Source organism: Sitophilus oryzae, unplaced genomic scaffold (assembly GCF_002938485.1).
Source record: "Sitophilus oryzae breed Bouriz unplaced genomic scaffold, Soryzae_2.0 scaffold_249_pilon_pilon, whole genome shotgun sequence".
Lineage (NCBI taxonomy): Eukaryota > Metazoa > Arthropoda > Insecta > Coleoptera > Curculionidae > Sitophilus > Sitophilus oryzae.
In genome coordinates, this window is record NW_022146806.1 from 692,899 (window position 1) to 720,053 (window position 27,155).

At 32.3% G+C, this 27,155-nt stretch overlaps 1 protein-coding gene across 2 annotated transcripts in view; it reads right to left on the reverse strand.

Moving 5' to 3' along the window:
• LOC115884423 (proto-oncogene tyrosine-protein kinase receptor Ret-like) overlaps positions 1 to 27,155 on the reverse strand; it is a 94,284-nt gene that overhangs the window by 52,595 nt on the left and 14,534 nt on the right. For both annotated transcript variants that reach the window (XM_030902988.1, XM_030902989.1), the window contains exon 2: positions 5,652 to 5,855. In XM_030902988.1, coding sequence (XP_030758848.1) covers positions 5,652 to 5,855 — 204 coding nt within the window. The remainder of the gene's footprint in view (positions 1 to 5,651; positions 5,856 to 27,155) is intronic.

Consider the following 27,155-nt stretch of genomic DNA (forward strand, 5'->3'; position numbering starts at 1 on the left):
TTCTTTATTTCGGCCCTATAAAGTAATAATTTCACTATATTTTCATTATATTATAGTTTATCTAAAAGCCACACTTGATTGGGGATAGAAAAGTGTTCAACATTTTACTGAAAAACACTTTTTTAACAAAATAGCAAAGAAAATTGAGACCAGATGGAAGTTTGACATTTGATATATCCTTCTTTCTCTCTCCTATGTAATAAGGGAGACAAATATATTCTAGACTTAATCCTGAAATTTGAAAATTTACAACGTTGCCATATCTTCTATTTTTTCGGGTGATTAGAGATTTTAAATAAATTACCTATTATGAGACCGACAATAATTAAATATACACCTATAACCACAAAATTACGCGGAAGAGTTTTGATTGCATTGGTTTTAACTTCTTTGCGGAGGGGGTTAATCTTTTTTTAGTTAATCTAATAATATAACAACAAAAGATTAACACCCTCTGCATGGAAGTTGTAACCAAAGCAATCAAAACTCTTTCGTGCAACTTCGTGGGTATAAATAGTCAGATCTCGTTGGTAAAATAGCAGTTATGGGAAGGAGCCGTCCTTCTGACGACCGCCTTTCGTAATTCCAGAATGAGCGACAAAAACACGCTAAATTTAGGTTTAGCATTGGCAACGTTGCTTTAAATGCCAGAAACACATAAACTTACTTCGGGTTTCTCTTATTACCGATTCTGAACCGTCCTAGAACTGTGATGCGTATGCGCAGAAGGAAATATGAAGACATTATTTCATTTGCACAGGCGCTGCAGTGTTCTTGGACGGTTCAGAATCGGTAATAACAAGAACCCGAACAAAGCTATAAACTAACATTTTCAGATTGTTTACAAATTTATTTTAGCAAATTTTCCTCTATTATGCATAGAATTGGTTAAAAAAGTAACAGAAAATAGCAAAAACCTTAAAAATATGAGAAATTAAGAAAAATTCGATATTGAAATTATTTTCCGTTTTTCTGAAAAACGGTAAGAGACCGCCAAGAAAAAAGTTCAGATTCGTAATCTACGACTTCAAAATAGGGTGTATACCAATTTTGGTGAAAATCGGACGATTTCCAGTTTTCCCAATAATTACCAAAAATGTAAATTTTTTATTCATTTTTACCTTGCCCCCCCCTAATTTCATTCTTCCGGCGCCCATGGATACAGGTATGATGGCGGTCTGTTGAACATAAAAAGATTCAGAGCAAAAACACGTATAAAATTTATCACAGAACTTCAATACGCTGATGACTGCGCTCTAGTTGCAAAAATATTACAGCAATTACAGGAAATGCTGAACATATACAGGGTTGTTCACCACATACGACACGGAGCATTGTAGCTAAACGATGAGATTTTTACAAATTGTAAGTTTGGGGTTCGTTGAAGGACTATTAGAGCTACAAGTTAAAAATATTTTTACAAGATACAGAGTGTCCCAAATAAATAAAAAATATCAAAGTTGTATTTTTTTAAATGGAACACCCTGTATATTATTACATTTTTAGTTTCTACGATTAAAATAAAGGTAAATTTGATTAAGGTTTATTATACTTAAACATTACGTTTTTGAAATATTTTCAATTTTGTGAAATTGCAGTAAAAATTTTAAAGCTTTATTTCTCCAAGGGTATCAATGTTTTTAATACTAAATATTTAATGAAGTTTATTTATTGATCAGTTATTGTGTTGCAATAATAAAAATAATACTACTTTATAGAGAGTGTCTAAAAATTTACTTTAAATAATTATTAACTTCAAACGGCAACAACTTCTTTAATTTAAATAGAATGCCCTGTATATTTTAGGAGAATCAGATGCACAATTAAATTGTCTATCAAATTGTATTATACCATTTTTACCTATCCCTTGAAGTTTCTCGTAGAAAATGCATTTTCTTATAATTTAGACCTCATTTATCAATATATCTATGGAATATTGACATTTTAGATTGTTTTAAAGCAACAAATGTACAAAATGTACAGACTAGTAATATTATCGTTTTTAGCAAAACGATAATATTACTAGCCCGTTTGTATGCAAAAAAGAAAACTATTTAAATCTTTATAAAAGAGTATACCATTAATTAAATATAACACCATTATTTCCGCCCATATACTAATTAATTACATACTTAATTGTGTTCGTTAATAAATTATTATAAATAAATGTGGATTTTTGAGTTAGAAATCAATATAATAATAAGTTATCAAATTAAAGTCTTTGTTGTTATAAATAAGCATTTATTAAAAAATGAGATATCATTTTTAAGGTGTTACTTTTTATCACACTGTCTAATGCCCATACAAAATTCAGTATTTTAGTATTTGGAGCAATTATTATTAATCAACGCAAACACTCAGTTAATGTAGTTTGAATACTGGAATCATATTAATTGGACCTCTTTAACAAATATTTAAACAGTTTTTTTTATTTTTTAATGAAATAAACGAATTATATCGACAATATTAGTATCTGTACTCTTTAAAAATTTGGTACATCTTTAAAAATAATCTAAGATGTCAATAGTCCATGGGTATATTGATAAATAAGTTCTAAATTACAAGAAAATGCATTTTCTAGAGAAACTTAAAGAGATAGGTAAAAAATGGTATAATATAATTTGATAGACAATTAAATTGTGCATCTGATTCTTGTAAAATATACAGGGTGTTCTATTTAAATTAAACAAGTTATTGCCGTTTAAAGCTAATAATTATTTAAAATAAATTTTTAGACACTCTGTATAAGGTAGTATTATTTTTATTATTGCAACACAATAACTGATCAGTAAATAAACTTCAGTAAATATTTAGTATTAAAAACTTTGATACCCTTGGAGAAATGAAGCCTTAAAATTTTTACTGCAATTTCACAAAATTGAAAATATTTTAAAAACGGTAAGGTTTAAGTATAGTAAACCTTAATCAAATTTACCTTTATTTTAATCGTAGAAACTAAAAATATAATAATATACAGGGTGTTCCATTTAAAAAAATACAACTTTGATATTTTTTACTTATTTGGGACACTCTGTATTTTGTAAAATTATTTTTAAATTGTACCTCTAATAGTCCTTCATCGAACCCAAAACTTACAATTTGTAAAAATCTCATCGTTTAGCTACAATACTCCGTGTCGTATGTGGTGAACAACCCTGTATACCTAGGTATACGAGACTTTGGGCCTTAAGCTGAACATCGATAAAACTAAAATCATGTGCACTCCCCCGGAAAATCATAACAGTGCTATAAAAATCGGAGAAGAACTATTGGAATACGTAGCGGAATTCAATTACCTTGGCAGTTTAATTTCGGAAAAAGCCAATATGGACTCTGAAATTCAGCACAGAATTAGCGGCGCCTCAAGAGCATTCTGGAAATTAAAAGACAGCGTTTTCTACAATCATGATTTGAGCACAAAAACGAAACTTGCAGTGTACCGAGCAATAATAATCCCCACCATGTTATATGGAAGCGAAACCTGGGTACCGTACCGCCGACACACATAACATCACGTATCGGGCTTTTCAGTCACAGAAAAACTCATGAAAGAAAACGCCTTGCATAATCATCTTCTGATGCGTGTCAAATACTCGTCAGCGAGTAATAGCGGTAGTAGTAGTAGTTGGCTATGCGGGCCCAAGTTATCCCTGCTAATTTCCTAATATCATGGTCCCATTTCAAGTTTGATCTTCTTGTAGGTCTCTTAATTCCTTATGGATACCATGCTGCAATTTTTGTGGTCCATCTGTCCTTCTTGCCAGGTGTCTTGCCCATTGCCACTTGACGGATTTGGTTCTGTGGATGACATCTATTACCTGGGCCTTTTGTCGTATCCACTCTATTCTTTTACGATCTTTCTTGGTTATTCCCAGCATATTTCATTCCATTGAGCGTTTTGCAACCTGTAGTTTCTTTTCAATGTTCGTTTTAAGTGATCAGGTTTCGCATGCATAGGTCATGACTGGTAGTACACATTGATCGAATGTTTCCTTCTTTAGATAAAGTGGCATTCTAGGCTTGAATATGATTGAGTTTTTTCCATACGTACTCCATGCTAACTTAATTCTTCTGTTGATTTCTGGTAATAGAGATACCGAGCTGTGTATTAGTTTTCCTAAATATATATATTTCTATTTCCAGTGTTGTGTCATTTATTAGAATAGCTTTTCTGTATACTAGGTTGTTGTGAATTTCTTTAGTTTTTGCTAAATTTATTTTGAAACCTACTTTATTGCTGGCTGTACTACCAAACCAAATAATTAATTTTTTTGAAATTTTTAGTGATGAGATTCGTGGAGGACTATCTACTAAAGCTACAATTTAAAATTATTTTCAAAAGGTACAGAGTGTCCCAAATAAATAAAAAATATCAAAGTTGTATATTTTTAAACGGAATACCCTGTACACTACATTTTTAGTTTCTACGATTAAAATAAAGGTTAATTTAATTGGTTTACGGCACTTTAATCTTACCGTTTTTGAAATATTTACGATATTGTGGAAATGCAATAACAATTTTAATGCTTCATTTCTCTAAGCGTATTTAAGTTTTTAAAGCCAAATATTTTACTGAAGTTTTGCTATTTACTAAATTTGTGCTTGTGACTTGAGCTGTGTATTAGTTGTCCCAAATATATATTTTTTTCTACCATTTCTTTGTTATTTATTAGAATATATTTTCTGTCCACTCGTTGTACATTACTTTAGTTTTTGTTAAATTTATTTTGAGACCTACTTTATCGCTGGCTGTGTTTAATGCCGTTAATTTGTGCATGTAGTTCTTCACGACTTCTTTCTTCTTCTGCATTTTCTTCATTAGCATAGGCAATTAGGTCTATATCATCAGCGAATCTTAGATGGTAAAGATATTCTCCATCTATTTTTAATCCTTTATTGGCCCAGTCCAGTTGACGGAAGATTTCTTCTAATGTAACTCTCTGTAAACAGCTTTGGGGATATCGCGTCTCCCTTTCGTACTCCTTTGCCAGTTGGGAACGCGGTTGTTTTAGAGGTCATATTGAATTTTATATTATAAAGTTATCTATCTTTATAAAACTCAATGAAAACTATTTGGTTTAGAAGTACGAAATTTGGTACAAAAATTCTTTGAGTGACTAAGTGGACACTAAGAAGCGATTTTTAAAAACTCAACCTCTAAAGGGGTGAAATTAGGGATAAAAGTTTGTATAAAATTTGATAAAAGCTGTTTTATGAATTTGAAATTTTGCGAGGTTCCATAAGTAATGTAATTAAGCAACAAGGAGCAATTTTTTAAAGTTTACTCTCTAAGGGAGTTAAAGTTTGTATAACATTTTTTTAAAATTTATTGTAGAGGTATAAAATTTTGCACAGAGGTGAACCGAAAGCAGAAAAGGAATTATGTCGATAATTTGATCACTAAGAAGCGATTTTCGAAAATTCATCTTTTAAGAGGGTGATGGTTAATGTTAGAGATGAAAATTTGAATAATTTGTAAATCTATTTTAAGAGTATGAAATTTTATGCAAAGGTTTCTTAAGTGACGCAATTGAGTATGAACGAAATTTTGATATACTGTATGACTAAAAAGTTTAATATCTCAGCAGGGAGCTTTTCCTATGATAGTTTAATATATCTAATATATTTTTGATTTCCTCATTGAGGCTTACCTGGTGACGATATGTATATATCCCCTGTGTTGTGATCTATACTAACTACGTCGTTGTATATTTTCTGGAAATTTTGGATGGAGTAAGTCATGTTTGCGCTTCCTTCGCCAGCTTGTATTCTGGATAGTGCCAGGTGGTGTAGTTTGTCTTCTACAACGGGTATCACTCCTTCCATATTAGTCATGGTGAAATAAACGGCGTTCACTGGAAAGAAAAACGTATATTTGTTAGAGACATGCAAATTTACCAAAATACAAATTTAAATAAGTTTTTGTATTTTTCAGAGTACCAATCAACGCCTGAATTAAATTGCTTAATGCGATTATTTATAATAAAAATTGAATAAAAATAATTATTGGTAAAAAGCCCACATGATATAGGATTGATCGACTTAGTAACCGTCAATTCGAAGTTGTTCAAAGAACGTCTAGAAAAGCTGAACAAATCAGACAAAGAAAATACGGTCCTCCTACTCTGGGTGCCCACCAAAAGATAGAAGGTAACACAAAAGTAAACGGTCCAGATAGAAAAGAAGCGAACACTCCACTAACTGAACCACAACTATTCTGCTTCCCAAATGGAAAACAACTTAAAGCCGAACTCTAGAAGCTGGAAGCCTCCATCCGTAAAATTTCTCAGGACTTCAAATCAAAGATTTTCCTTGATTTAAGTAAGAACAATCTTCAAATTGTCACGGGATTTTTAACAGAACACTGTCTCCTCAATGAAGAAGCATGGCAAATGTAGGTTCTGTGGGGAAAATGGGGAAACACCAAAACACCTCATCACTGAGTTCGCCAAGACGACAACCATTCGGGCCATAGACTTTGATACGACTGATATCGGAGATGGAGAACTAACTTTTGTAAAGCCGTCGTAGCTATAGTAAAACTTATCTATCATCATTACAGGATACGACAGTAAAAAACGGCAATTTTAAAAGCAAAATACGTGATAATAAATGACATTTGACCTTTGGACGAAAATATTTTTGTCTTGTAACTTTTATTTTCGTATGTCTAACTCTATTTTGTAACGGGATATTTTTTAACGTAAAAATATTTGCTTCCATTCAAGGTCTGCTCTATTATTCCACTAACTCTGATATATAATGGAGCCGAATGATTCGACATTTTTTCCCTCGTAGTGTTTTATCATTTCGTTTCTTTTATTGTCATTGGCAGTGGCATTGGCATTAAATAATATATCGCTTATAAAAGACAAAGAGCAAACTACGCTATTTAGATTTTTCAACAGTATCTTTTACTGCCCAGAGTTCTTGGTAATTCTTTTAAATTAAAAATTTAATTTTAAAGTTTAATTAAACCTTCCCCAGAGCTTTGACTTGTATACAGTGTGAATAAGCCCCCTCCCCCCACCCCTGTATTCCACATGGTTAAACATCACCTCACTTCTAAAACGACTGGTTGCTGAATTTGTACCACTACGAAGGAATGTAGCAGGTAAATATAAATCTTACAGTAGAGCTGTAAGTACAGCAAATGCTATAAATGAATTTTGGAGGTGCAGTATTTGTTTTGTACACAAAAATGTTTACAGAGATGCTGTGATTTGGGTACAATATAACCTGCAAACTGAACTCACAGAAGTAGCCATCAAAACAGCTAAAAATAATGTTTCGTAAGATGAGTTTATTAACATGATATTATGTCGATGATGATATTTATTAACAAGTTAAGGCCTGCTGTGCAAAATTGTATCAGAAATGAGTATTTATGGAGCTTAACCAACCAAAGACAAGTGTATAATCATAAAGAAAGATAATAAAATGTTTTTCTCTATGTGTATAATGAGATTAAACTGAGAAAATGGAGGTGGACTGATCACACATTAAGGAGAAGCGGTAACACCATTGCTGGCAGAGCTATTTAGTGGAACCCACAATAGTAGAAGAAGAGCAGGTAGTAGAAGAACTGATCGTCTAAGACCACACATGGCAAATGGCAATAAACAATTAAAAAGGAGATCGAAGCAGTAAACCGATCATGGCGAGATGTCAAATTAATTGCAAACAACCGAATCCTGGAGAGCATTTACTGAAGCTCTCTGCTCTAGGTGTAAAGAACAAAATGAATGAAAAATAAAGCATGCTTTCCACTAGAGATACAGATAGGGACACAGTTAAAGGAAGGCCTTCATCCTAGGACCTAATCCTAAAACCACAAAGAATGCTGAGCAGGGATAAAATGCATTCTTATGTCATCTTCTTAGCCTTTACTGGAAAGTCTGAGAGAGGTATCCTGAAACAGCAGAGCACATAACATGCCGCAGCGAAGCTTTGGAACGCAAGTGACTCGTTCTATTTGGGAAAGCAAAGCTAGAATCGGAAAAACTATGCTCCCAAACTATATCCCAGTGCCCTACACAAGCCTGTAGGACACTGGGACAGTAGACTGGGTTCACAGATAGAAAAGGGACCAAAACAATAGTTATAGATTGTTGATTGTATGGGAAGGGGGTAGTTAATCACCGCGACCTTATAGATTTATTGTGCTCCCTTGAGTTATCTTTAGATATAATTCATCTACAGTTTCAGGGCTCTGATAAAAGCCAGTATGTGAGTTGATTTTACGGGGGTTAGTTCTCCATCTCCGATGTCAGTTGTACCAAAGTTTATGGTACCAAAGTTCATAGTCTCGGCACACTCACAGTGCATTCGCCGTTGTTTCTTAGCTTCAACTTGAGGTGTTCATTGGAGAGATAGTGAATGTTTAAAAACCCCGTTACAATCCGAAGATTGTTCTTACATAAATCAAGGAAAACCTTTGATTTTTTCCGTCGTACGTCCTGAGAACCATAGACCATACCATATTGAGAAAATAAAGTCAAACGATTTGTTTCTTCAGTGTGTTTACTGTATAGTCATATTTATTACTCTGAGTTAAGTAAGCAAGACCCGCAACAGTGATTCGCGGGTCGTATGTTTCTTTTCCGATGTCAAACGTAACCCTAGATTGTTTGTTAGCATTCGATACCTGTCCCAAGGTACACAATAGGCCATTTCATTAGGTTCAACCCTTAATTTTGACGCGCCACCCCCACCAGCCCTGTCTATGTGTCTCTCATCGCTGTAATAATGAGCGTCATAGACGGCTGGAAATGCGAGATGCCATTAAGGCAACTGTACACCTCGGTTTTATCGTTTGGCGGTTAATAAAAACTCGATATATTATTAGCTTGTTAGGTAGGGATGGGTGAGTTTGTAAAAGTGTCGATAGTTTTGATATAAAGTAATTTGGTAGTAAAGTTAAAAAACGTATGTTATCAGATTAAAAAGCTTCAATTCACACAATATAATTTTAAATCATAATATAACGAATATTTAAGAAAAAACAGTTTAATGCAAATAATTTACGACCTATACAAAACATCAAAAACTTTTATAGAGTTAACTTCTAGAGAATGAGAAGGCTCTATAAAATGTGATAAGTAGTTGCGTCAAAAAAAATGAAAAAATAATAAAATTTATCATCAATACAAATTTAACATTGAATAACTTTAGAACCAATAAATATATCAAAAAATTATAAGAGGCTTTTTTGTAGAGCGTTCAATTCTCTACAAGAATATGTTTCGACCCATTTAGTCTGAAAACTCGTTAAGAGTTTTCGGATTCCAAATTTGGAAATAAAAATTCCCAAGCTAATCACATAGAAAATGCCGTTTTCCGATTTCCGGTACCTCTTGATATTAAGAGCTCAAAATTTCACAGTATTTTTGTTTCGTCATTTTCAACAACATTTTCGATATAATTAAAAAAAATAGTCGAATTTTTTAGAAGCAGTCTAAGCATTTGAAGCATATCATAAAGAAGTTCGACTTGTTATTAGCTGCTCAGTCAGTAAGAATTTTTCTCTTTGACGGTTGTGCTCTACGATGGAACAGACTGGAAAGGCTGCCATTCACTAGGCGATAAACGAGCAATCCAATCGAGCGATCTAGTTGCTTTCGATCAAATTGTCCAAAGATCTCCAGGTTAGTGCGTCATTTCAATCAAATTAAAAGCGATATTGTGGTTGTCAAGCAAACTTTTGATTTACAGTACGGAAGGTGAACTACAAAAAGTAAAACAGTTACTACTAAAAAACAGTAACTAAAATTAATTTCCAGAAAAATTGATTGACAACCAAATTGCTTGAATGTCGCCTTATAAATGGTCCGTTTCAAAGCTCCGTCACGTTGGAACCCGCTTTCAAGTAAAGTTTTCGATTTTTGGCTGATTATTAACTACAAACGATGCAATTGATTGTAGTAAATTCAATTTTTTTGTAGTACTAATAATTAGCCAGAAAAAGTAAACAATTGAGCGCAATGTAATAAAGAGAAAAAATATTGTTTTAACAAAGGTCTAAAAACCTTCAAAATCGTTTGTAGTTTTATGTAGTAGCAAAAAAATTCAATAAAAGATTCTTGGAATTAGTGAATTATAGCAAAACTTGAAAATTAACGTAGTTTGAGATAATGTCTTTAGTTGTACACAAACTACAAACGATGCAATTGATTGTAGTAAATTTAATTTTTTTGTAGTACTAACAATTAGTCAGAAAAAGTAAACAATTGAGCACAATGTAATAAAGAGAAAAAATATTGTTTTAACAAATGTCTGATTAAATAGTAGTACTAATAATTATAAGCAACCAAATTTTTAAAGCAACCAAATTTCCAAGAAATTTAGAAGCAATTTTATCGCTCAACTTAGTTGCTACAAAATCGCCCAGTGCAGTTGAATGGGGGCCTTAAAGTAACTATTCCTAATGCTATTTTTTATGCTGGCTTCATTCATGCAAAATTAACATTTTACAACTGACATAAATATGTTTAGTTTCTGTTTTTTATTACTATCGATGTTTATGGCATTTTTATTAGGCGTAAAGTTTCTAGGGAAGAGTCGGTTAGTATAGAACATTAAGAATTATTGTTCGAGCTAACCTTAAATTAAAACCATCAAAAATGTATATACACTTATAAAAATGCATAACAATTATGTAGAATGTATGAGAGGAAGAAATTAAATCATCGCGACCTTACAGATCCATTGTGTCCCCCTTTCTTGAGTTATGTTTGTATTTGACTAAGAGTGGGTCCCAGGTGGGACCCTCCACTGCGGCCGCGAGGGCCTATTGTGGCTCTTCTTGAGTTATAACTCATCATACAGTCTCAAAGCTTCGACAAAAGCCAGTATTTGAAAGGGTTTTACAAAGGTTAGTTCTCCAATATCTGATAGCAGTCGTACCAAAGCTTAAGGCAAGAATGGTTGTGGTCTCGGCGCACTCAGTTATGAGGTGTTCTGGTGTTTCCCCATTTTCCCTACAGAACCTACATTTCCATTGCTTCTTCATTCAAGAGACAGTGTTCTGCTAAAAATCCCGCGACCATCTGAAGATTGTTCTTACGTAAATCAAGGAAAATCTTTGATTTTTCTAGGTCGTAAGTTCTCAGAAATTTCTTTGAGTGACTTGAGAGACCGTTGGAGGATTTCCATTCCAGGTTAGGGATGGAGTCTTCCAGGTTTTTGAATTTGGTTTCCACTTAAGAAGCAGAACGATTCTGGTCCAGTTAGTGGAGTGTTCGCTCCCTTTTTAGCTAAATCGTTTGTTTTTTTCATTGCATTCTACGACTTTATTTTCTTTGCCTAATAATAATTATTATTGGAATATCATCATTGTGAGTATATTTAAGTATTTATTTATTTTTATCTTGAAAGTTCTATCTCCAAGAACAAAAAAGTATAAGTCAGTTAAAAGTGGGACAAAATAAAATAAAAGTACTATACATGAAAAAAACTTACAATCATCTACTTTAAGTTTATAAACACTGCACTGCGTATGTATGTTTTTCCAATTCTAATTGGGTATTTCAAGAAAATAAACTTTTCGAGAGGAAAGCTGTGAACGGAAAAGTTTATTAGTTTACCTTTGAGGAAAAGTTAATTTTCTTTTCAGGAAATTGTTTCTTTGTACTATAAGACAGTGCTGGGTGCTTGAGAAAGTTATTATCGATTGTTGATATTCATAAAATTCTGTTGTTGTTTATATTACTTACGAAATATAAAAGTTATTTATTAATTAAAACAGTCAACTGTATATCTACCTGGGTCTTGCCCAAAGTGTATTTAATTTTATTTAAATAAAAACGGCATTTTGCAATTTAGATACATGTACATCAAATAATATGATTATATTGAATTGATTATAATTAGATAATAATATCGTTTAAAACTCATACAGCTAAAACAGTTTTTACTTAAGACAATATTTTATCTCTAAGAAAAATATCTTTCTTTTTAATCTAATTTTAAATCCATAATCCTAATTGCATCAGTGTTTCTAGTTTTTGTTGTTTTCTTATTAAGTTTTCTTTAGAAATGTTTTATATGTTTGTACTTTTTATGGAAGAATTCTTACTTTTACCAAACCAAACCAAAATTTGTATTTTATCAAAAGTTATGACAGGAAGTAATAAAGTACTTTTGTCACTCAAAAACTCTACAACACAACTGAAATATATTAGGTAATAGGTAATCATTTTCATACTATCTATTTATAGGTGGTCACCTCTAGGTGGGTTCTCTGAGTGCCAGTCCACTAATGGATATCTATACAGGGTGGTTCCTGTAAGTCGGTCATGCTTTCAGGGAATGATAGGAGACGTCAAAATATTAATTTTGATATAGCACACTATGGGTCGGAAATGCCGCTTACGCGAAATACAAAGTGGTAAAGTTTTTGAAAAATTAATGATATTCTTTAATAGTTTTTTAACAGTTGCAATTATGGTTATTAAATTTTATTATAGGAGGAGTCTACCTAACAGAGACACTCTAAGTGTAAAAAGAAGAAGTTTGAGTTTCAACCAGTGGCGTAGATGTGATACGCATCGGGTAATTTAAAAAAATAGTAAGCCACTGATAAAATTTCAGAGTTTTTCTATTTACTCGGTTTATTTCCAAAAAAAATGTCTCTTGCAACTCTCTCCTATCTAGCGCCATTTTGCCACAATTTAAAAATAAATAATTTTTTTAATGAACCTTAGATGCGAAAATAAAAAAAATATTATAAAAAACTTTAAATATGTCAATAATTATTTGTTAGTATGTCATACGTTTCTAGTATTTAAAAAAAAATAGTACGCCACTGATAAAAATAAAAGTTTCAGAGTTCTTTTATTTACTCGCTTTATTTCCAAGAAAAAAATGTCTCTTGCAACTTTTTCCCATCTAATACCATTTTGTCACAATTTAAAAATAAATATTTTTTTTAATGAGAACTTTAAATATGTCAATAATTATTGACATATTTAAAGTTTTTTATAATATTTTTTTATTTTCGCATCTAAGGTTCATTAAAAAAAATATTTATTTTTAAATTGTGACAAAATGGTATTAGATGGGAAAAAGTTGCAAGAGACATTTTTTTCTTGGAAATAAAGCGAGTAAATAAAAGAACTCTGAAACTTTTATTTTTATCAGTGGCGTACTATTTTTTTTTAAATACTAGATACGTATCATATCTACGCCACTGGTTGAAACTAAAACCTTTCCTTTTTACATTTAAAGTGTCTCTGTTAGATAGACTCCTATAATAAAATTTTATAACGATACCTTCAACTGTTAAAAAACCTATTAAACATTATCATTAATTTTTCAAAAACTTTAACACCCTGTATCTTACTTAAGTGGCATTTCCGACCCATAGTGTGCTATATCAAAGTTAATATTTTAACATCCCCAATCCCCAATCATTCCCCGAAAGCATGACCCACTTACAGGAATCACCCTGTATATAAAGTCGCGGAGATTAACTTTCCCCTTCCCATACAATCTACAATCTTTGTTTTTATGAGAAATGTTTTAGTACCTAACTAGATTTAAAAAAACACAGCTTATTCAACACCAGCTGGTCATCTTCGTTTCTATTTAAGCATCTGCGTGTCACCTACTGCGACTATTCTCGTACACACGCTAGCAGTGAAAGTGTCAGACCACCAGTCTGGATTTGGTCTGGATCGTTTTTTTAAAAGAAGCTACAGGTAGGTAGGTAGGTAGATTTCCATGCAAATGATCATAAGTCAGCAAGCTGATTGTGAATAGGCTGTAGTTTGCCTGTTTATATGAACAACTATAGTACACTTGTCAAAAATCTTTTAGTAAATTTTTGAGACGCTATAAAGCAAGATATCTTTTATTTCTAAATAATGTAAGCGATGTTCTTTGTAAATAAAAGAACTAACAATTACTGTTTTGAATGAAATAGCGCTAATAGCATGTCAGAACCATTTGTGCAAACTAATAGCAACAATACAATTTTCGCTTAATCCAAACGAACAGTGCCGTAACTGAAAAATTTAATCGATAATTTAAACTTTAATGGCTTTTACTAGTTCTCCATGTTAGACAATGAAGTAGTCTTTTTACTGGCGTCATTTAATGAAAGAATACATTTTTACTATTTGCCGGATATTTTTAAGGCTTTATCGTAAAAAAGAGCAAACTACATTGGTTACGTGACGTCATACGCGTTATGGCGTGGTTTGACGAGTCATTAGCTTGGTGCGTGATTCGTTATGCAGAATGTAGAATGAGCGAGAGGGGGGTTAATCACTGCGACCTTAAAGATCTATTGTGTCCCCCTTCCTTGAGTTATAACTCATCAAACAGTCTATTACCTATCATACCCCTGTTGTAGAGGGGACAGGGTATTTCACATCCTCCTCTGACAACAGAAGTTCTTCCTCCGGGAGTACAGACCACGGTTGGAGTTTGGCCCTCGGGGCCCTTCACAATCGAGGAAAGCTTGCCTCCGGCTGAGGTACCCGTGAGGTGTAGGCTGGAGGATCTGTCTCCATTTTCTCCACCTCTTTAACTTGGTCTCTCCTTAGACCTGATACTAGTGTTGTCCCGTATCTATAATAGAGGATATGTCCCTCTTTCTCTACTGCTTGCTTGGATTTGAGGTCAATTCCTATTGTGAGGACCTGACCATGATCCTCCTTCCTCGAGTTACTGACTCGCCAACTTGATGTCCTTACATTGAAGTTCTGACCCTGGATAAGGCTCAGCAGGTAGGTGGTGTCTTTCCCCTTGCTCCTCGGCAGAAAGACCGTGTCTTATGTCGAAAGGCAGCAAATTATTTCGTCTTGCCTTCGTGTGTTTTATTTAAAGCGGACATATGCTGTATTATATTGTGAATGACATCGTATGTGCATCCCTTTTTTCTAATTGAAAAGACCTTTTGGTTTTACACTTTTTCGATATATTCTATTCAAAAACAGCCATTTTAGCCCTCTTGATCAATCGGACCTAACTGTTATTCACAAAATTCATTCAATAATTTAAATTTTAATGCCTTTTAACCACTTCTTTCCAACCGACAACAAATATTCATCTTTATTGCAACATAACAGCGAAGAATACATTTTTACCGTCTACCAATCCCCTAAACAAAGTTTTAAACTTTCGATTTTTATGTTTTCTTTGACGATACTGCTTCCCATCGCGTCGTCGTTTATTTTACTATGAATAAAGGGGTGACTCGTAACTCGTAAAGTGCTCCCAGACTGGAATAGCAACTCCTTTTCGAAGGGGTGCAGCAGGGGGAATTCCGATGATGATGCTGCGAATGCCGGTCCAGCCGAGATATTACGCATATTTCTTGACTGGAACGAGTTAATAAGAGTGGACAGAGGAAGATATTACTTGAATGTAGTTAATAAACATCGTATATATTCTAGGTTTTTTAATATAGCTTAGTAGTGGAAGATAAATAAGAATGTGTATCACCATTTTTATATTTGTTTTTATGGCGTAAAAAGAAAATTTGTAAAATCAACTATAACGAATATATTGTGAAATCCTTAGTTTAATTTAACCCTTATATTACTAAGAAGTAAGTAATAGTCTTAACAAGAGCAACTCTAACAAAGAAATACTTTAAATAAACAAAGTTTACTGTATAAAACGAAGGTATACAAGATTTACAAATGAGAAGTAAACTAAAAAATGCTACGTTGTCAAAATTAAAAGGTAATTATTGACAAAGATCGTAATATCACGATTGAAGGATATTTCATTAAATTATAACGTTTTTTTTTCACACTTTTTTATAACAGCCTGTGAATCGTGAAGAAAATATTATAGTGAGTCTGTGGTCAAACTGAAAACAAACAATGGATGGCTTACATTTTACTTGTATATTTTGAGCCAAAATAAATCAATGTATATGGTTGGCATACTTTTATACATGTCAATTGTTAAACTAGTTTTGATTAGTTTGGAAGTCTGTTGTCTGATAGTTTTTTGACATGAGAAATTTGATTTTGATGTGAATATGACTCCTACTTGTAGAGGGCGCCATCAACTTATTTTTTAACTTGTTTGAAGAGTAATAACTTTTCGTCCATACCTGTATGAAATGCTACTGAGTAAAAAATATACATTTAAAACGTGTTTACGTAAAAAAGGTCTCTTGGTAAAAATCGCTACGAATAATGGTTTTCGAGATATTTTGAATCGAAATTATCTATACCTGTCATCACTGACATAAATTAAGCATGTTGACTAAATAGTTATTAGACTGAAATCATAATTTTGACATGTTTTTGTGCCAAAAGTTCAACAGAAACTCTCATCATTTTTCCAAAGAAAAATTTATGATTAATTTAAAAAAACAAAAAGTTCCCAAATTTCTAATTTCAGTCAAATAACTATTTACTCAACAAGTTTATTTTTTGTCAATAATGACATGTTTTTACTATTTTAATTCTGAATATTTTAAGAACGATTGCTCGTAGCGATTTTTACCGAGAGACATTTTTTACGTAGAAAATCACGGAAATGTATATATTTTTACTCAGTAGTTTTATACAGGTACAAACGAAAAGGTATTACTCTTTAAAACAGTTAAAACACATGTAGCTGGCGCCCCCAACAGATAAGAGTCATATTGACATCAAAATCAAATTTCTCATGTCAAAAAAATCCCAGACACCAATTTTCATCCAAATATTGACGTTACTTCAGAAATTATTTGGAAAAAATCGAAATAAAAATGAAACTTCTACACCCTGTATCTCCGAAATGAAGCATTTTAGGACATATATTTATACGAACCTTTTTACTTATTTTTATCTGCAGAATATGCTTTCATGGTTTCCGGAATACAGTTCGGATCACCCTGTATAATTTATGAATTTATTATAAAACTGACTTTTCTCCTATATTTTTTCATGTAGGTAAGTAAATACATTTTGGCAGCAGTTAGTGTGATGTCAAATATTGAAACAAACTTAATTGAAATTTAAGATAAAAAACATTTCCAAAAAATTAATATAACTATTAAAATTATTGGTAATGGATCAAACTGCAAATTTCTTTTAGAGAACTTTACTATAGTTTTGTTGCTAGGTCAGCAAAGTTCAGCTCGGTCGCTCTATATTGCTTGTATCGGAGAAAACTTGACCAGAAAACACGGAGTCTGCACGTAGGTATAGAAAATTATGTAATTGCACTTTGGCGTGTGTGATATATTTTATTATTTTTCCAATATGGTTAAAAGTTTCAGTTTCAAAAGTTTTACTTAGCCATTTTTATCAATTTTTCTTTCTGGTATCACAGAGATGGCTTGGAAATGAACATGTCTGTCATTTTGTATGTAAAATTATATGAGGAATGTCATCGATCGTCACTTACATCCTCCATGCCAACTGGACGCCGTTTTTTTCGATCAATTATAAAGTAATACTAAAGTTTCCAAAATTTCAGATACTAAAAAGACAAAGAAATATCATATAACATAATAAAAAACCGGTGTCAAGTTACTTTAGAAATTCCTTTTTTCGGTCATACCGTTTAAACAAGGGTCATACGGTATACTCTATTTAATTTTGTTGGCTGTGTTCTGTATAAATGCAACATCCAACTCTCAATTTCAAGGAGCAATGCAAATAATATCCTTAATTTACATTTTAGGTAAAATTGGTAAAATTAAATCTAAACTTCAACTAGCGAAAACTAGTTTTGTACACACTAACAAATTACTTAATTTTCACCTTGCTTAATGATTAGAATTTAGAATAAGTGGGAGGGGGGTTAATCTCTGCGACCTTAGAGATCTATTGTGTCCCCCTTTCTTGAGTTATAACTCATCATACAGTCCCAGGACTTCCTACGGAGACCCGTGTCCCTCACAGTCGAGGAGCTACGACCCAGGCCGGGTAGACGAAACGGTAGCTTGTGTCGCCTGTTGGGTTTAGAGGTAGGAGGTAGGCTCCTGACCCTTGGAGGAGGTAGTAGCTTGTATGCCACTTGCGGAGGATGGTCTCACGCAAGTGTCAGCCACCTCTCCTGTAGTTCTCTTTGGGTTTGGCCCCTTGGAACTTTCATTGTTACTGTTCCCAGTGTCGCTAGGGGGTTTCCCACAGCTTCACCGGTGATGTTTTTATTACTATTATTATCAAATCTCATAGTGTTCCTATGAGTCGCTAGGGACAGTCGGTCCACTTCTACAGAGCCCCGCATGTAGAAGTAAGGGGTAAAATACAATGGGGTGCCCCAAGGTTGAGGCTGTCCGTAGCCCCGCCCGGTATCGTTATATGTCTTGGTGCAATTCCCTGGCCACGACACTACAGTCAGGGACAAGACGATGAGTGAGATGCTTCTTAGACCAAGCCAAGTGCTAGAGGGAATTCCCCCAGCACCTGACCAGGAGCTTCCCCACCAACGACAAGGTCTTGAATCTCCTAGTGGAAGTGGCTTAATGATGCAACTGAATAAATTTTGGGACACTTTTCAACTTCACCTTTTAAATTAGATTTATTAAGCAGCAAAATTTAAAAGCTTGTTAGAAATAATATTACTTTCTGAAGTATGCTCTACGCTGCATTAATTTAAAAAAAATATTATATTTTTTTTATAAAACACTGTCCTATACAGGGTGCTACAAATTCGAAGTACGAGCATTGGTATCTCAGAAACCGTAATAGATACGAAGATGGTTAAATTGGGGCAAAGTTACCGCCTTGGGATATTCATCAAGATGCCATTAAAAAAGTTTTAAAAATTTCAAGGATTGCTGAGTTTTTTCGGAAAAAACTTATTTTTTTGAAAACTAATTTTATTTTTTCCTGTCGTTACTTTTTAGGAAGTCAAAAAACTAATTGCACATTTTCATAGCCACATTATTATGGCTATCTGATAGTATTTTTAGATTTTCAAATTTGCTGATAAGTTGTGAGATACAGAGGCTAACTTAATTTTTTTAAATACGGACATCCATTTTTTATTTCAGATTTTGAAAGAACTCAGTCTGCTGAGTACAATGATATGCTACACTTTTTTTTGTTTTGGGTACCTTAACAGCAACAAAACTATTTAATTATTATTAAAAAAAAATTCAAGTCCGACTCTGTTTTTTAAATTATTTAATTTGATTATATTCATCGCAACAATATTGATCAGTGCTAATTAACATTGAATAAAGAAAATTGTGTGAGCAAATTGAAAGATTCAAATAAATAATATCCAGATCAGCAAAGATAATTAAGATAAGATATTATTCTCAGTGTAATAATTTGCATAATATTAATCGTAGTTACTATGCATAAATTAACTTCTACAAACTAGTTTCTAATGCTTTATATAGTCTACATGTTCGAAAGGGTTACCACCCTCCCTATTGCACAAATTTATTTTTCGTTCAATTTTATTCATATCTTTTGAATAGATTTTGTACTCTTTATTGTAACTGTCGAGATGTTGATTTCACTTTTTTGAAAAATTTGGACCTGTCGAATTACTTGACGTCATCAGACGGTCCAGGGACATCGCTGACCATTATACTGCTCTACCATTTCTCTCTCTCTACCTAACCTAACCAATCCATCTTCAGGGAAAATGATTTGATTATTTATATTACATTTTATTTATATTATTTTTTATTATTTTATTGCATTTCGTTTTCTGTATTCAACCCACGTCACTGTTAAGGTTGAAAGCTTATCAATATTGTAACGATGAATATATTAAATATTAAAAAAAACAGAGCCGGACTTGAAATTAGTTTAAATAAATTGTGTCCAAATTTCCAAAACAAAAAAAAAATATTAAGTATGGCATACATTGTACTCAGGAGAGCGAGTTCTTTCAAAATCTGAAATAAAAAATGCAGGTCCGTATTTAAAAAAATTAAGTTGGCGTCTGTATCTCACAAATTATCAGCTGATTTGAAAATCTAAAAATACTATCAGATAGCCCTAATAAAGTGGCTATGAGAAAGTGCAATTAGTTTTTTGATTTTCTAAAAAGTATCGACAGGAAAAAATAAAATTGATTTTCGTATCTATTACGGTTACCGAGTTACCAATGCTCGTACCTCGAATTTGTAGCACCCTGTATATAGTGTGTATATTTAATATAAAACCGCTCTCTACAGGGTGGTCCGAAGTGTATTCCGAAAATTTTGACAGCATATTCTGCAGATAAAAATAAGGAAAAAAATTGCCATCAAAATCAAATTTCTCACGTCAAAAAAACTCCTAGACACCAATTTTCATGCAAATATTGATGTTATTTCAGAAATTATTTGGAAAAAATCGAAATAAAAATGAGACTTCTAAACCCTGTATCTCCGAAAGTAAGCATTTTAGGACATACATTTATACGAACTTTTTTACCTATTTTTATCTGCAGAATATGCTGCCGAACTTTCCGGAATACAGTTCGAACCACCCTGTATATTAGATACTTCTTATTAAAGGAAATTTAAGATTTTATTTTATTGCTAGTAGATATTTTAGCTTGCTTTTCTTTCTGAAACAATGCAAAATAAAAATAGCTTCACAAAACCGGCAAAAACTATCCATCCTAAATTTAATCACCTAAAGTAATTATTACTTTCATAAAATTTCAATTTTATTAATGGCTGTTCCTACGTAGGATGTATGTAAGGTTTCTAATTCTCATTCGAATATTAAAAGGCTGGAGTGATATGATACCAGCGAATAATCAATTAACATAGGATATTGCCTGTTTCTAATTTATTATGGCTATTTTTGAATAAACAGTGGCAATACGACAATATACAGGGTGTGAATAAATAACTTCAGGGGTCATGCGATGTTTTATGAAAATATATCAGGAACTTATAATATTTTCCAGTAAACTTTAATATTATTTTACTTTTAATTTTAATCAAGAAAAAGAACAATCGGGTTTTAGAGCTAAGAGATCCTGTACTGATAATATATTCTGTTTGAAACTTCTCATAAAAAAGAAAATAGCTATAAATGAAGATATACACCTAATGTTTGTCGATCTCCAAAAAGCTCATGATAGCGTCCCTATAAACAAACTGTGGGAATATCTCTTAAACTAACCAGATTAAATCACACACTTATAACAGCAATACGAAAGATATATAAACATTCTTGTTCCCTAATAAAAACTGGAAATAAAATATCAAAACCATTTAAAATATCAGAAGGATTAAGACAAGAGTGTTGCCCTGTCAACAACTTTATTAAAAATATTATCAACCAAGTTTTAAAGCAGTGGAAAAGCAAGTGTAGAGGCATGGGCATACCAATAAGTGAAGATTCTTGCTTATACACTTTGCAATTCGCGGACGACCAGGTTATTTTCCAGAAGACAAAGATGACTTGGAATATATGATACGAAAACTTAAAGAGGAATACCAAGTTTAGGAACTGGATATGAACATCAAAAAAATTAAATATCTCTGCATTGGATCGGATCAAACAGCAATAAAACTGGATAATGAATACATACAAACATGTAACGAATACAAATACCTAGGCGTTACTTTCGATAAATCCGGAAAGACGACAACGAAATAAGCTCCGGAATAGTCAAGGCCAGAAATGCAATAAAATGTCTGAATAATATACTCTGGAGTAACGAAATAGGTAAAGACAGAAAACTAACGATTTATGATGCGATAATCAAGAGCAATCTGTTATTTGGGGCGGAAACATGGAGGTTAACAGAGAATAACAAAAGAAAATTACTGGCGGTAGAAATGGACGCGATAAAGGAGATCAGCACGAACATCAAGGCTGGATAGAGTACGAAACGAAACAATCAGGGATAAAATGGGTAGACAAAAAACTATAGTAGAGGAAATAGAGAGTGCCCAACTGAAGTGGTATGGACATGTGAGAAGGATGGACAACACGCGGCTGCCTCAGAAGGTACTAAACTGGTTTCTACAAAAGAGAAGGAAACGGGGAAGACCAAGGATAAACTTGATGGAGGGTGTCAAGAAGGCGATGAGCTCAAGGGATCTGCATAAGGGACACTGGAATGAACGAAATCAATGGCGACTAGGAATCACACAACGTCGAAGGACGTTTTAAAAGCGAGTCTTATATTATATATGTTTTTTTTTCTGAATGCTGCAATAAACTAAAAATATATTAAAATTAAATTTGTAGATAACTATGGAGCAATTTTGCTTTTGTATATTTAAACTTGACAACAACGATTTTTCTTGCCTACTATTATATTTCAACTATTTTTTCAGTTTAGTTGAAATTAATAAATAAAATAGTATTAGCGTGTGTTAAAGAATAACTACAGGGTGTCCCATTTTAGTTGAAATCATACGGTATCTCCGTTATTCGTGAAGATAGAAGGGTGCGGTTTGCACATACCTATGCCACTTTTTTGTCAAATGGAAGATGCCGTAAACAAAATTTTCATTGCCCTCTTCGTTTCTGAGCTACAGGGTCTTTTTGAAAATTTTGCAATTTAGGACACCCCGTATCTCTGTTATTGTTAAAGATATTAGACAGTGAATGAGGTTTACTTGTAGAACTTTTTACATATAATACAGTGGTGTAGTGTGTTATTCTACGAAAATAATATTTTTAAAAATATGAACTAAAGTTATGTTTTATTAAATGGAACACCCTGTATATTTATGAATTATATGATCTGGCTTGTTATAAGCTTCTCAAAAATATATAACACTCTATATTTGTTTTCATTATTTAAGGCAATATTTAAAAAAAAACATATTAAAAGATCATTTTTTTAGTAGGCGATGATTGATAATAAAAGAAACTAAAGAATTATTAAGAGTCATACTGCTATCTGTCTCTTGTTTTATTTTGACAGCCACTAATTAATTCTTTGTATATTAGGGAAACTTAAATCTCTACCGCTATTTCTAAATCTTGGAAGCTAACATATCGGAACTTTTAAATATTCCTTTAGTTAATTTACGTGAAATATACTTTCAGCAAGATGGGGCTCCCCCTCACAACTTAACTTACAACGAAAATATTAGAATTTTGTTAAATTAATATTTCTCAAATCAATGAATTGGAACCAATATACCCATATGATGGCCTCCCTGATTCCCGGATTTATCTGTTCTCGATCTCTGATTTTGAGGATTTTTGAAATATGTAATATATCGTGGCAACTAATACGATGTTGAACACCTGAAAAATGTTTCAATATTGCAAGCTTTTAAATATTTGCCAACCCATCTCATTATAATAAATTCCGTTATAAAAAAGAGAAAAATATATATAGAGGTTCAGTGGTAACAGTTCAAAAGTAAAATATATCAATTCCAAATAAAATTTTAATATGTGCATGTCTATTTTAGTAAATACCATTTTGATTTTGTTATTTATCACGGCCTACTAATAAGAAAATGATAATATTTTAAATATTGTAGTAAATACTGAAAATAAATATAGAGTGATATATATATTTGAGAAGCTCATATCAAAGCGGATCATATGATTTATAAATATACAGGGTGTTCCATTTGAAAAAACATAACTCAAAACAAATTTAGTTCATATTTTCAAAAATATTTTTTTCGTAGAAAAACAGACTACGTCACTGTATTCTACGTTAAAAGTTCTACAAGAATAAGTTTTTACCTTTTCGATATCATCACAATAACGGAGATACGAGATACGTAAAGACCCTGTAGCTCAGAAACGAAAAGGGTTATAAAAATTTTGTTGACAGCATCTTCCATTTGACAAAAAAGTGGCTCAGATTTGTAAAAACCGCACCCTTCTATCTTCACGAATAACGGAGATACCGTATGATTTCAACTAAAATGGGACATCCTGTACATTGCGTTTGTCCCCCACAATTACCTAAGAATAAAACAATATGTCAATATTAAACGTTTGTTGTTATTTATTTTACAGAAATAGAGAATAAATAACGTCAGTAATAATAAAGTTAGGCGAAGCACGTTCTCCAAATCGAAAATCACTGTTTATTTTAATAGTTTTATGGATTTAGCCGTGCATTCGTGGGACCTAATGCCCGAGGTCACGCCATGCTTTTCTTGGTCGATTTTTTACGATCCACGTGATAAAAGTCGTTTAAAGGTCTAATTTATGCCACGTTTAATGACAGTAGACAAATGAGGAGCGTTTTTAGTGTTTAGTGTCTTCAGATAATGACAAAAACATAGCTGTACAACCTAGAGAGGGACAAAAAATCACTATCTGTCAGATTTTCACAGTGAAATAAAAATAGCAATTGGGAATGTCTAAAACGCAGAAGACACAGCGGTTCCCCGATCTATTTATCGGTGCAATACCAAAGCAACCAGACATATACAGGGTGGCGCCTCTCATACGATGCAGAAGCTCCAAGGAGAACGGTAGTTTATATCAAAATTAAATTTTGGGAGCATATGTAAGTTAACTGAAAGCATATTTTAAAAATATAGAAAGTTCTACAGGGTGTCCCCAAAAAAGTTACACATCAAAGTTATGTTTTTTGTAATGGAACACCCCATATATTAACTAATTTTCGTATTCTATTAGAAAAATAAAGGTGAGTTTCATTACAGAAGTTTATTACTAAAATGTAAGGTTTTTGGCATATTTAACATTTTCTAAAAATGAAGAATAAATTTCAATAACAGCTACCTAAATTGGAATTTACCCGGTGTAGCCTAATATATATAGTTAAAGTTACTATTGTACTTTAAATCAAATTAAAACTTGACCCAAAAAGTTATACAGGGTAAGACAAAATTAATATTGAACATTGATCACCTTTAAAAGCAAGTTACTCTTTTATTTTAAATGGAACGCCCAGTATATTATTCCGATATTCTATGGAGAAATCATGTCTCTTCAAAACATTATTAATGTTGCCTACCTCTCAAATAAATATTTTCCTAGATATTTTAATTTTCATGATTTAGTGTCAGTGGATCTTTATTATTCGATATAATCTAGGTGGCTGTGATATGCCGGATGATACTTCAACATAGCTGTCAAATTAGTTCAACTTTAACAAACTGTTGTGTATGTAAATAGTAAAAAATTACTATAAACCATCATTAAGGTAAATTTTTATCATACTGCACCACTTCATAGGACACCCTGTACAGTATTTCCTCTATAAAAATCAACTGGATTTAAACTAGAAAACTCCCGTCCAGTTCAATTTACAGAATCAAAAAAATCTACTTGATTAGAGCTGCAATTTAGCTTGAAACGTCAGGTTTCCAGTTAGACTTTCAACGGTATATTATTCGCTTTGCTTCAATTGCAGTTTATTTTTTAATAGATAAAGAATTTTAATCAATTTTTGTATAAAAATGTTTTGATAAAAAATGTAGATTAAAAAAAAACGATTTTTGTCATAATTGAAGAAAGTATGATAAACACTTTGTAACTTAAATTAAAATATTTTACGCAATGTTATACATTGATAATATATGTTTTCAATGTTACAAGTAGATTAATATACATTTAAGCACTTAAATTTTGTGGTGCAAAAATATTTCTTCAAAAGTGTTAGTAGTGGAGTGCCCAGAGACTTTTACCTCGGAATTCAATTACTGTGAATGTATTATTAATATGAAACCTTCTGCATTGTGTTTTATAGATAAAATACTAAAATATTTACCCATTTTTTTCATTGCTTTTAATTTTTTATTTTAGTAATTTTAGTAAATTCTTAATTATTTCCTTCTTAATATTTTGATTTTTTTAATTCTTTTTCTAAGTAAATTTATTGAAGTAAATAAATCTAATGCATAAGCTATACCTATTCTGCTTATATTCTAATCATTGAAATTTTGATTGAACTCGAATTATACAGGGTGGCGCGTCATAAACGACGCGGTTTTTGCAAGGAGAACAAAAGTTTATATTGAAGTGAAATTTTCTGACCTTATGCAAGTCAATTTAAAGTATTTTCTAAAATTATGTAGAGTTCTACAGGGTGTCCTCAAAAAAAGTTACACATCAAAGTTATTTTCTTTTGTAATGGAACACGCTATATATTAATTGATTTTTGGATTCTAGTAAAAAAATAAAGGTTTGTTTCGTTAGAAAAGTATATGATTAAAATGTATAGTTTTTGAAATACATTCACCGGCACGAAAAATGGGCACCTTAAAATGAATTTTAAAGGTGAATATATTTTATTTTAATGGGCCGATTTTGATGATTTTTTAAGCAGTGTGTTGCCAAATTAGTTGACTTCTTAGAATTTTTTTTAAAATTAAAAATGAAACTCCCCATCTGTTAATTATACGAGGGAAAACAAAATGTTGATATTTTTGATGAAAGTTTGAAACACCCTGTGAAATTTAAAAATTATTTTATCATCTAGATACATCCTTTCTCGATGGTTTGTTTTTTTGGTTCATCTCATTAGCTTTATTTTTGTTGGAAATATTCGGTTTTAAAGAAAGCACTAATATTTTTCGTAATTTTTACATTAAGACCATGTCTTTGCTTTTGGGCCTAGTCAACACATCTAGTAAGTTCTGGTCCGGAAGCAGGCCTTCTTGACATAAGATTTGCTTCATTTAATCTTTTTCTTGTAGTCCGTTAGTTAATATGTACGGTTCTTAAGTGCAATTCATTATCAATTTGAAAAGCTGGCAAACGGCGGTTTCTCAGCGATAAACTTACAATAAGTTGATCGTCTCGATTAGAAGTTCTCATACGAAGGTTCCTGGACGTCTATATTGACGTCCTCATGGACGTGGTCATAATTCAAAGACCATTTAATATACTCTATGGTATTAAGGTATTTTTGGAATCAGAATTTTATAGCAAATTCACTAAACTCAAATAAATAAATGATATATATTTGACTCACCCAGTATATCTATAAAAATATTTTTGAAATGTGAACTACCATTAAACATATATTTTTTAAAAAGTTTGGAGTGAACATCTCAAATAGGAATCCTGATACTGGGCTTTTCCGGAAAACGGAGCCATCTTGTATGTATTTTTTTTTTAGAATTTAGAATGAGTGGGAGGGGGGTTAATCACTTCGACCTTACAGATCCATTGTGTCCCCCTTTCTTGAATCATAACTCATCATACAGTCCCAAGGCTTTGACAAAAGCCAGTATCTGGGACGGTTTTATAGAGGGTAGTTCTCCATCTCCAATATCAGTTGTACCCAACAGAATCTGCATTCGCCGTTTCTTCTTAGCTTCAATCTACTGA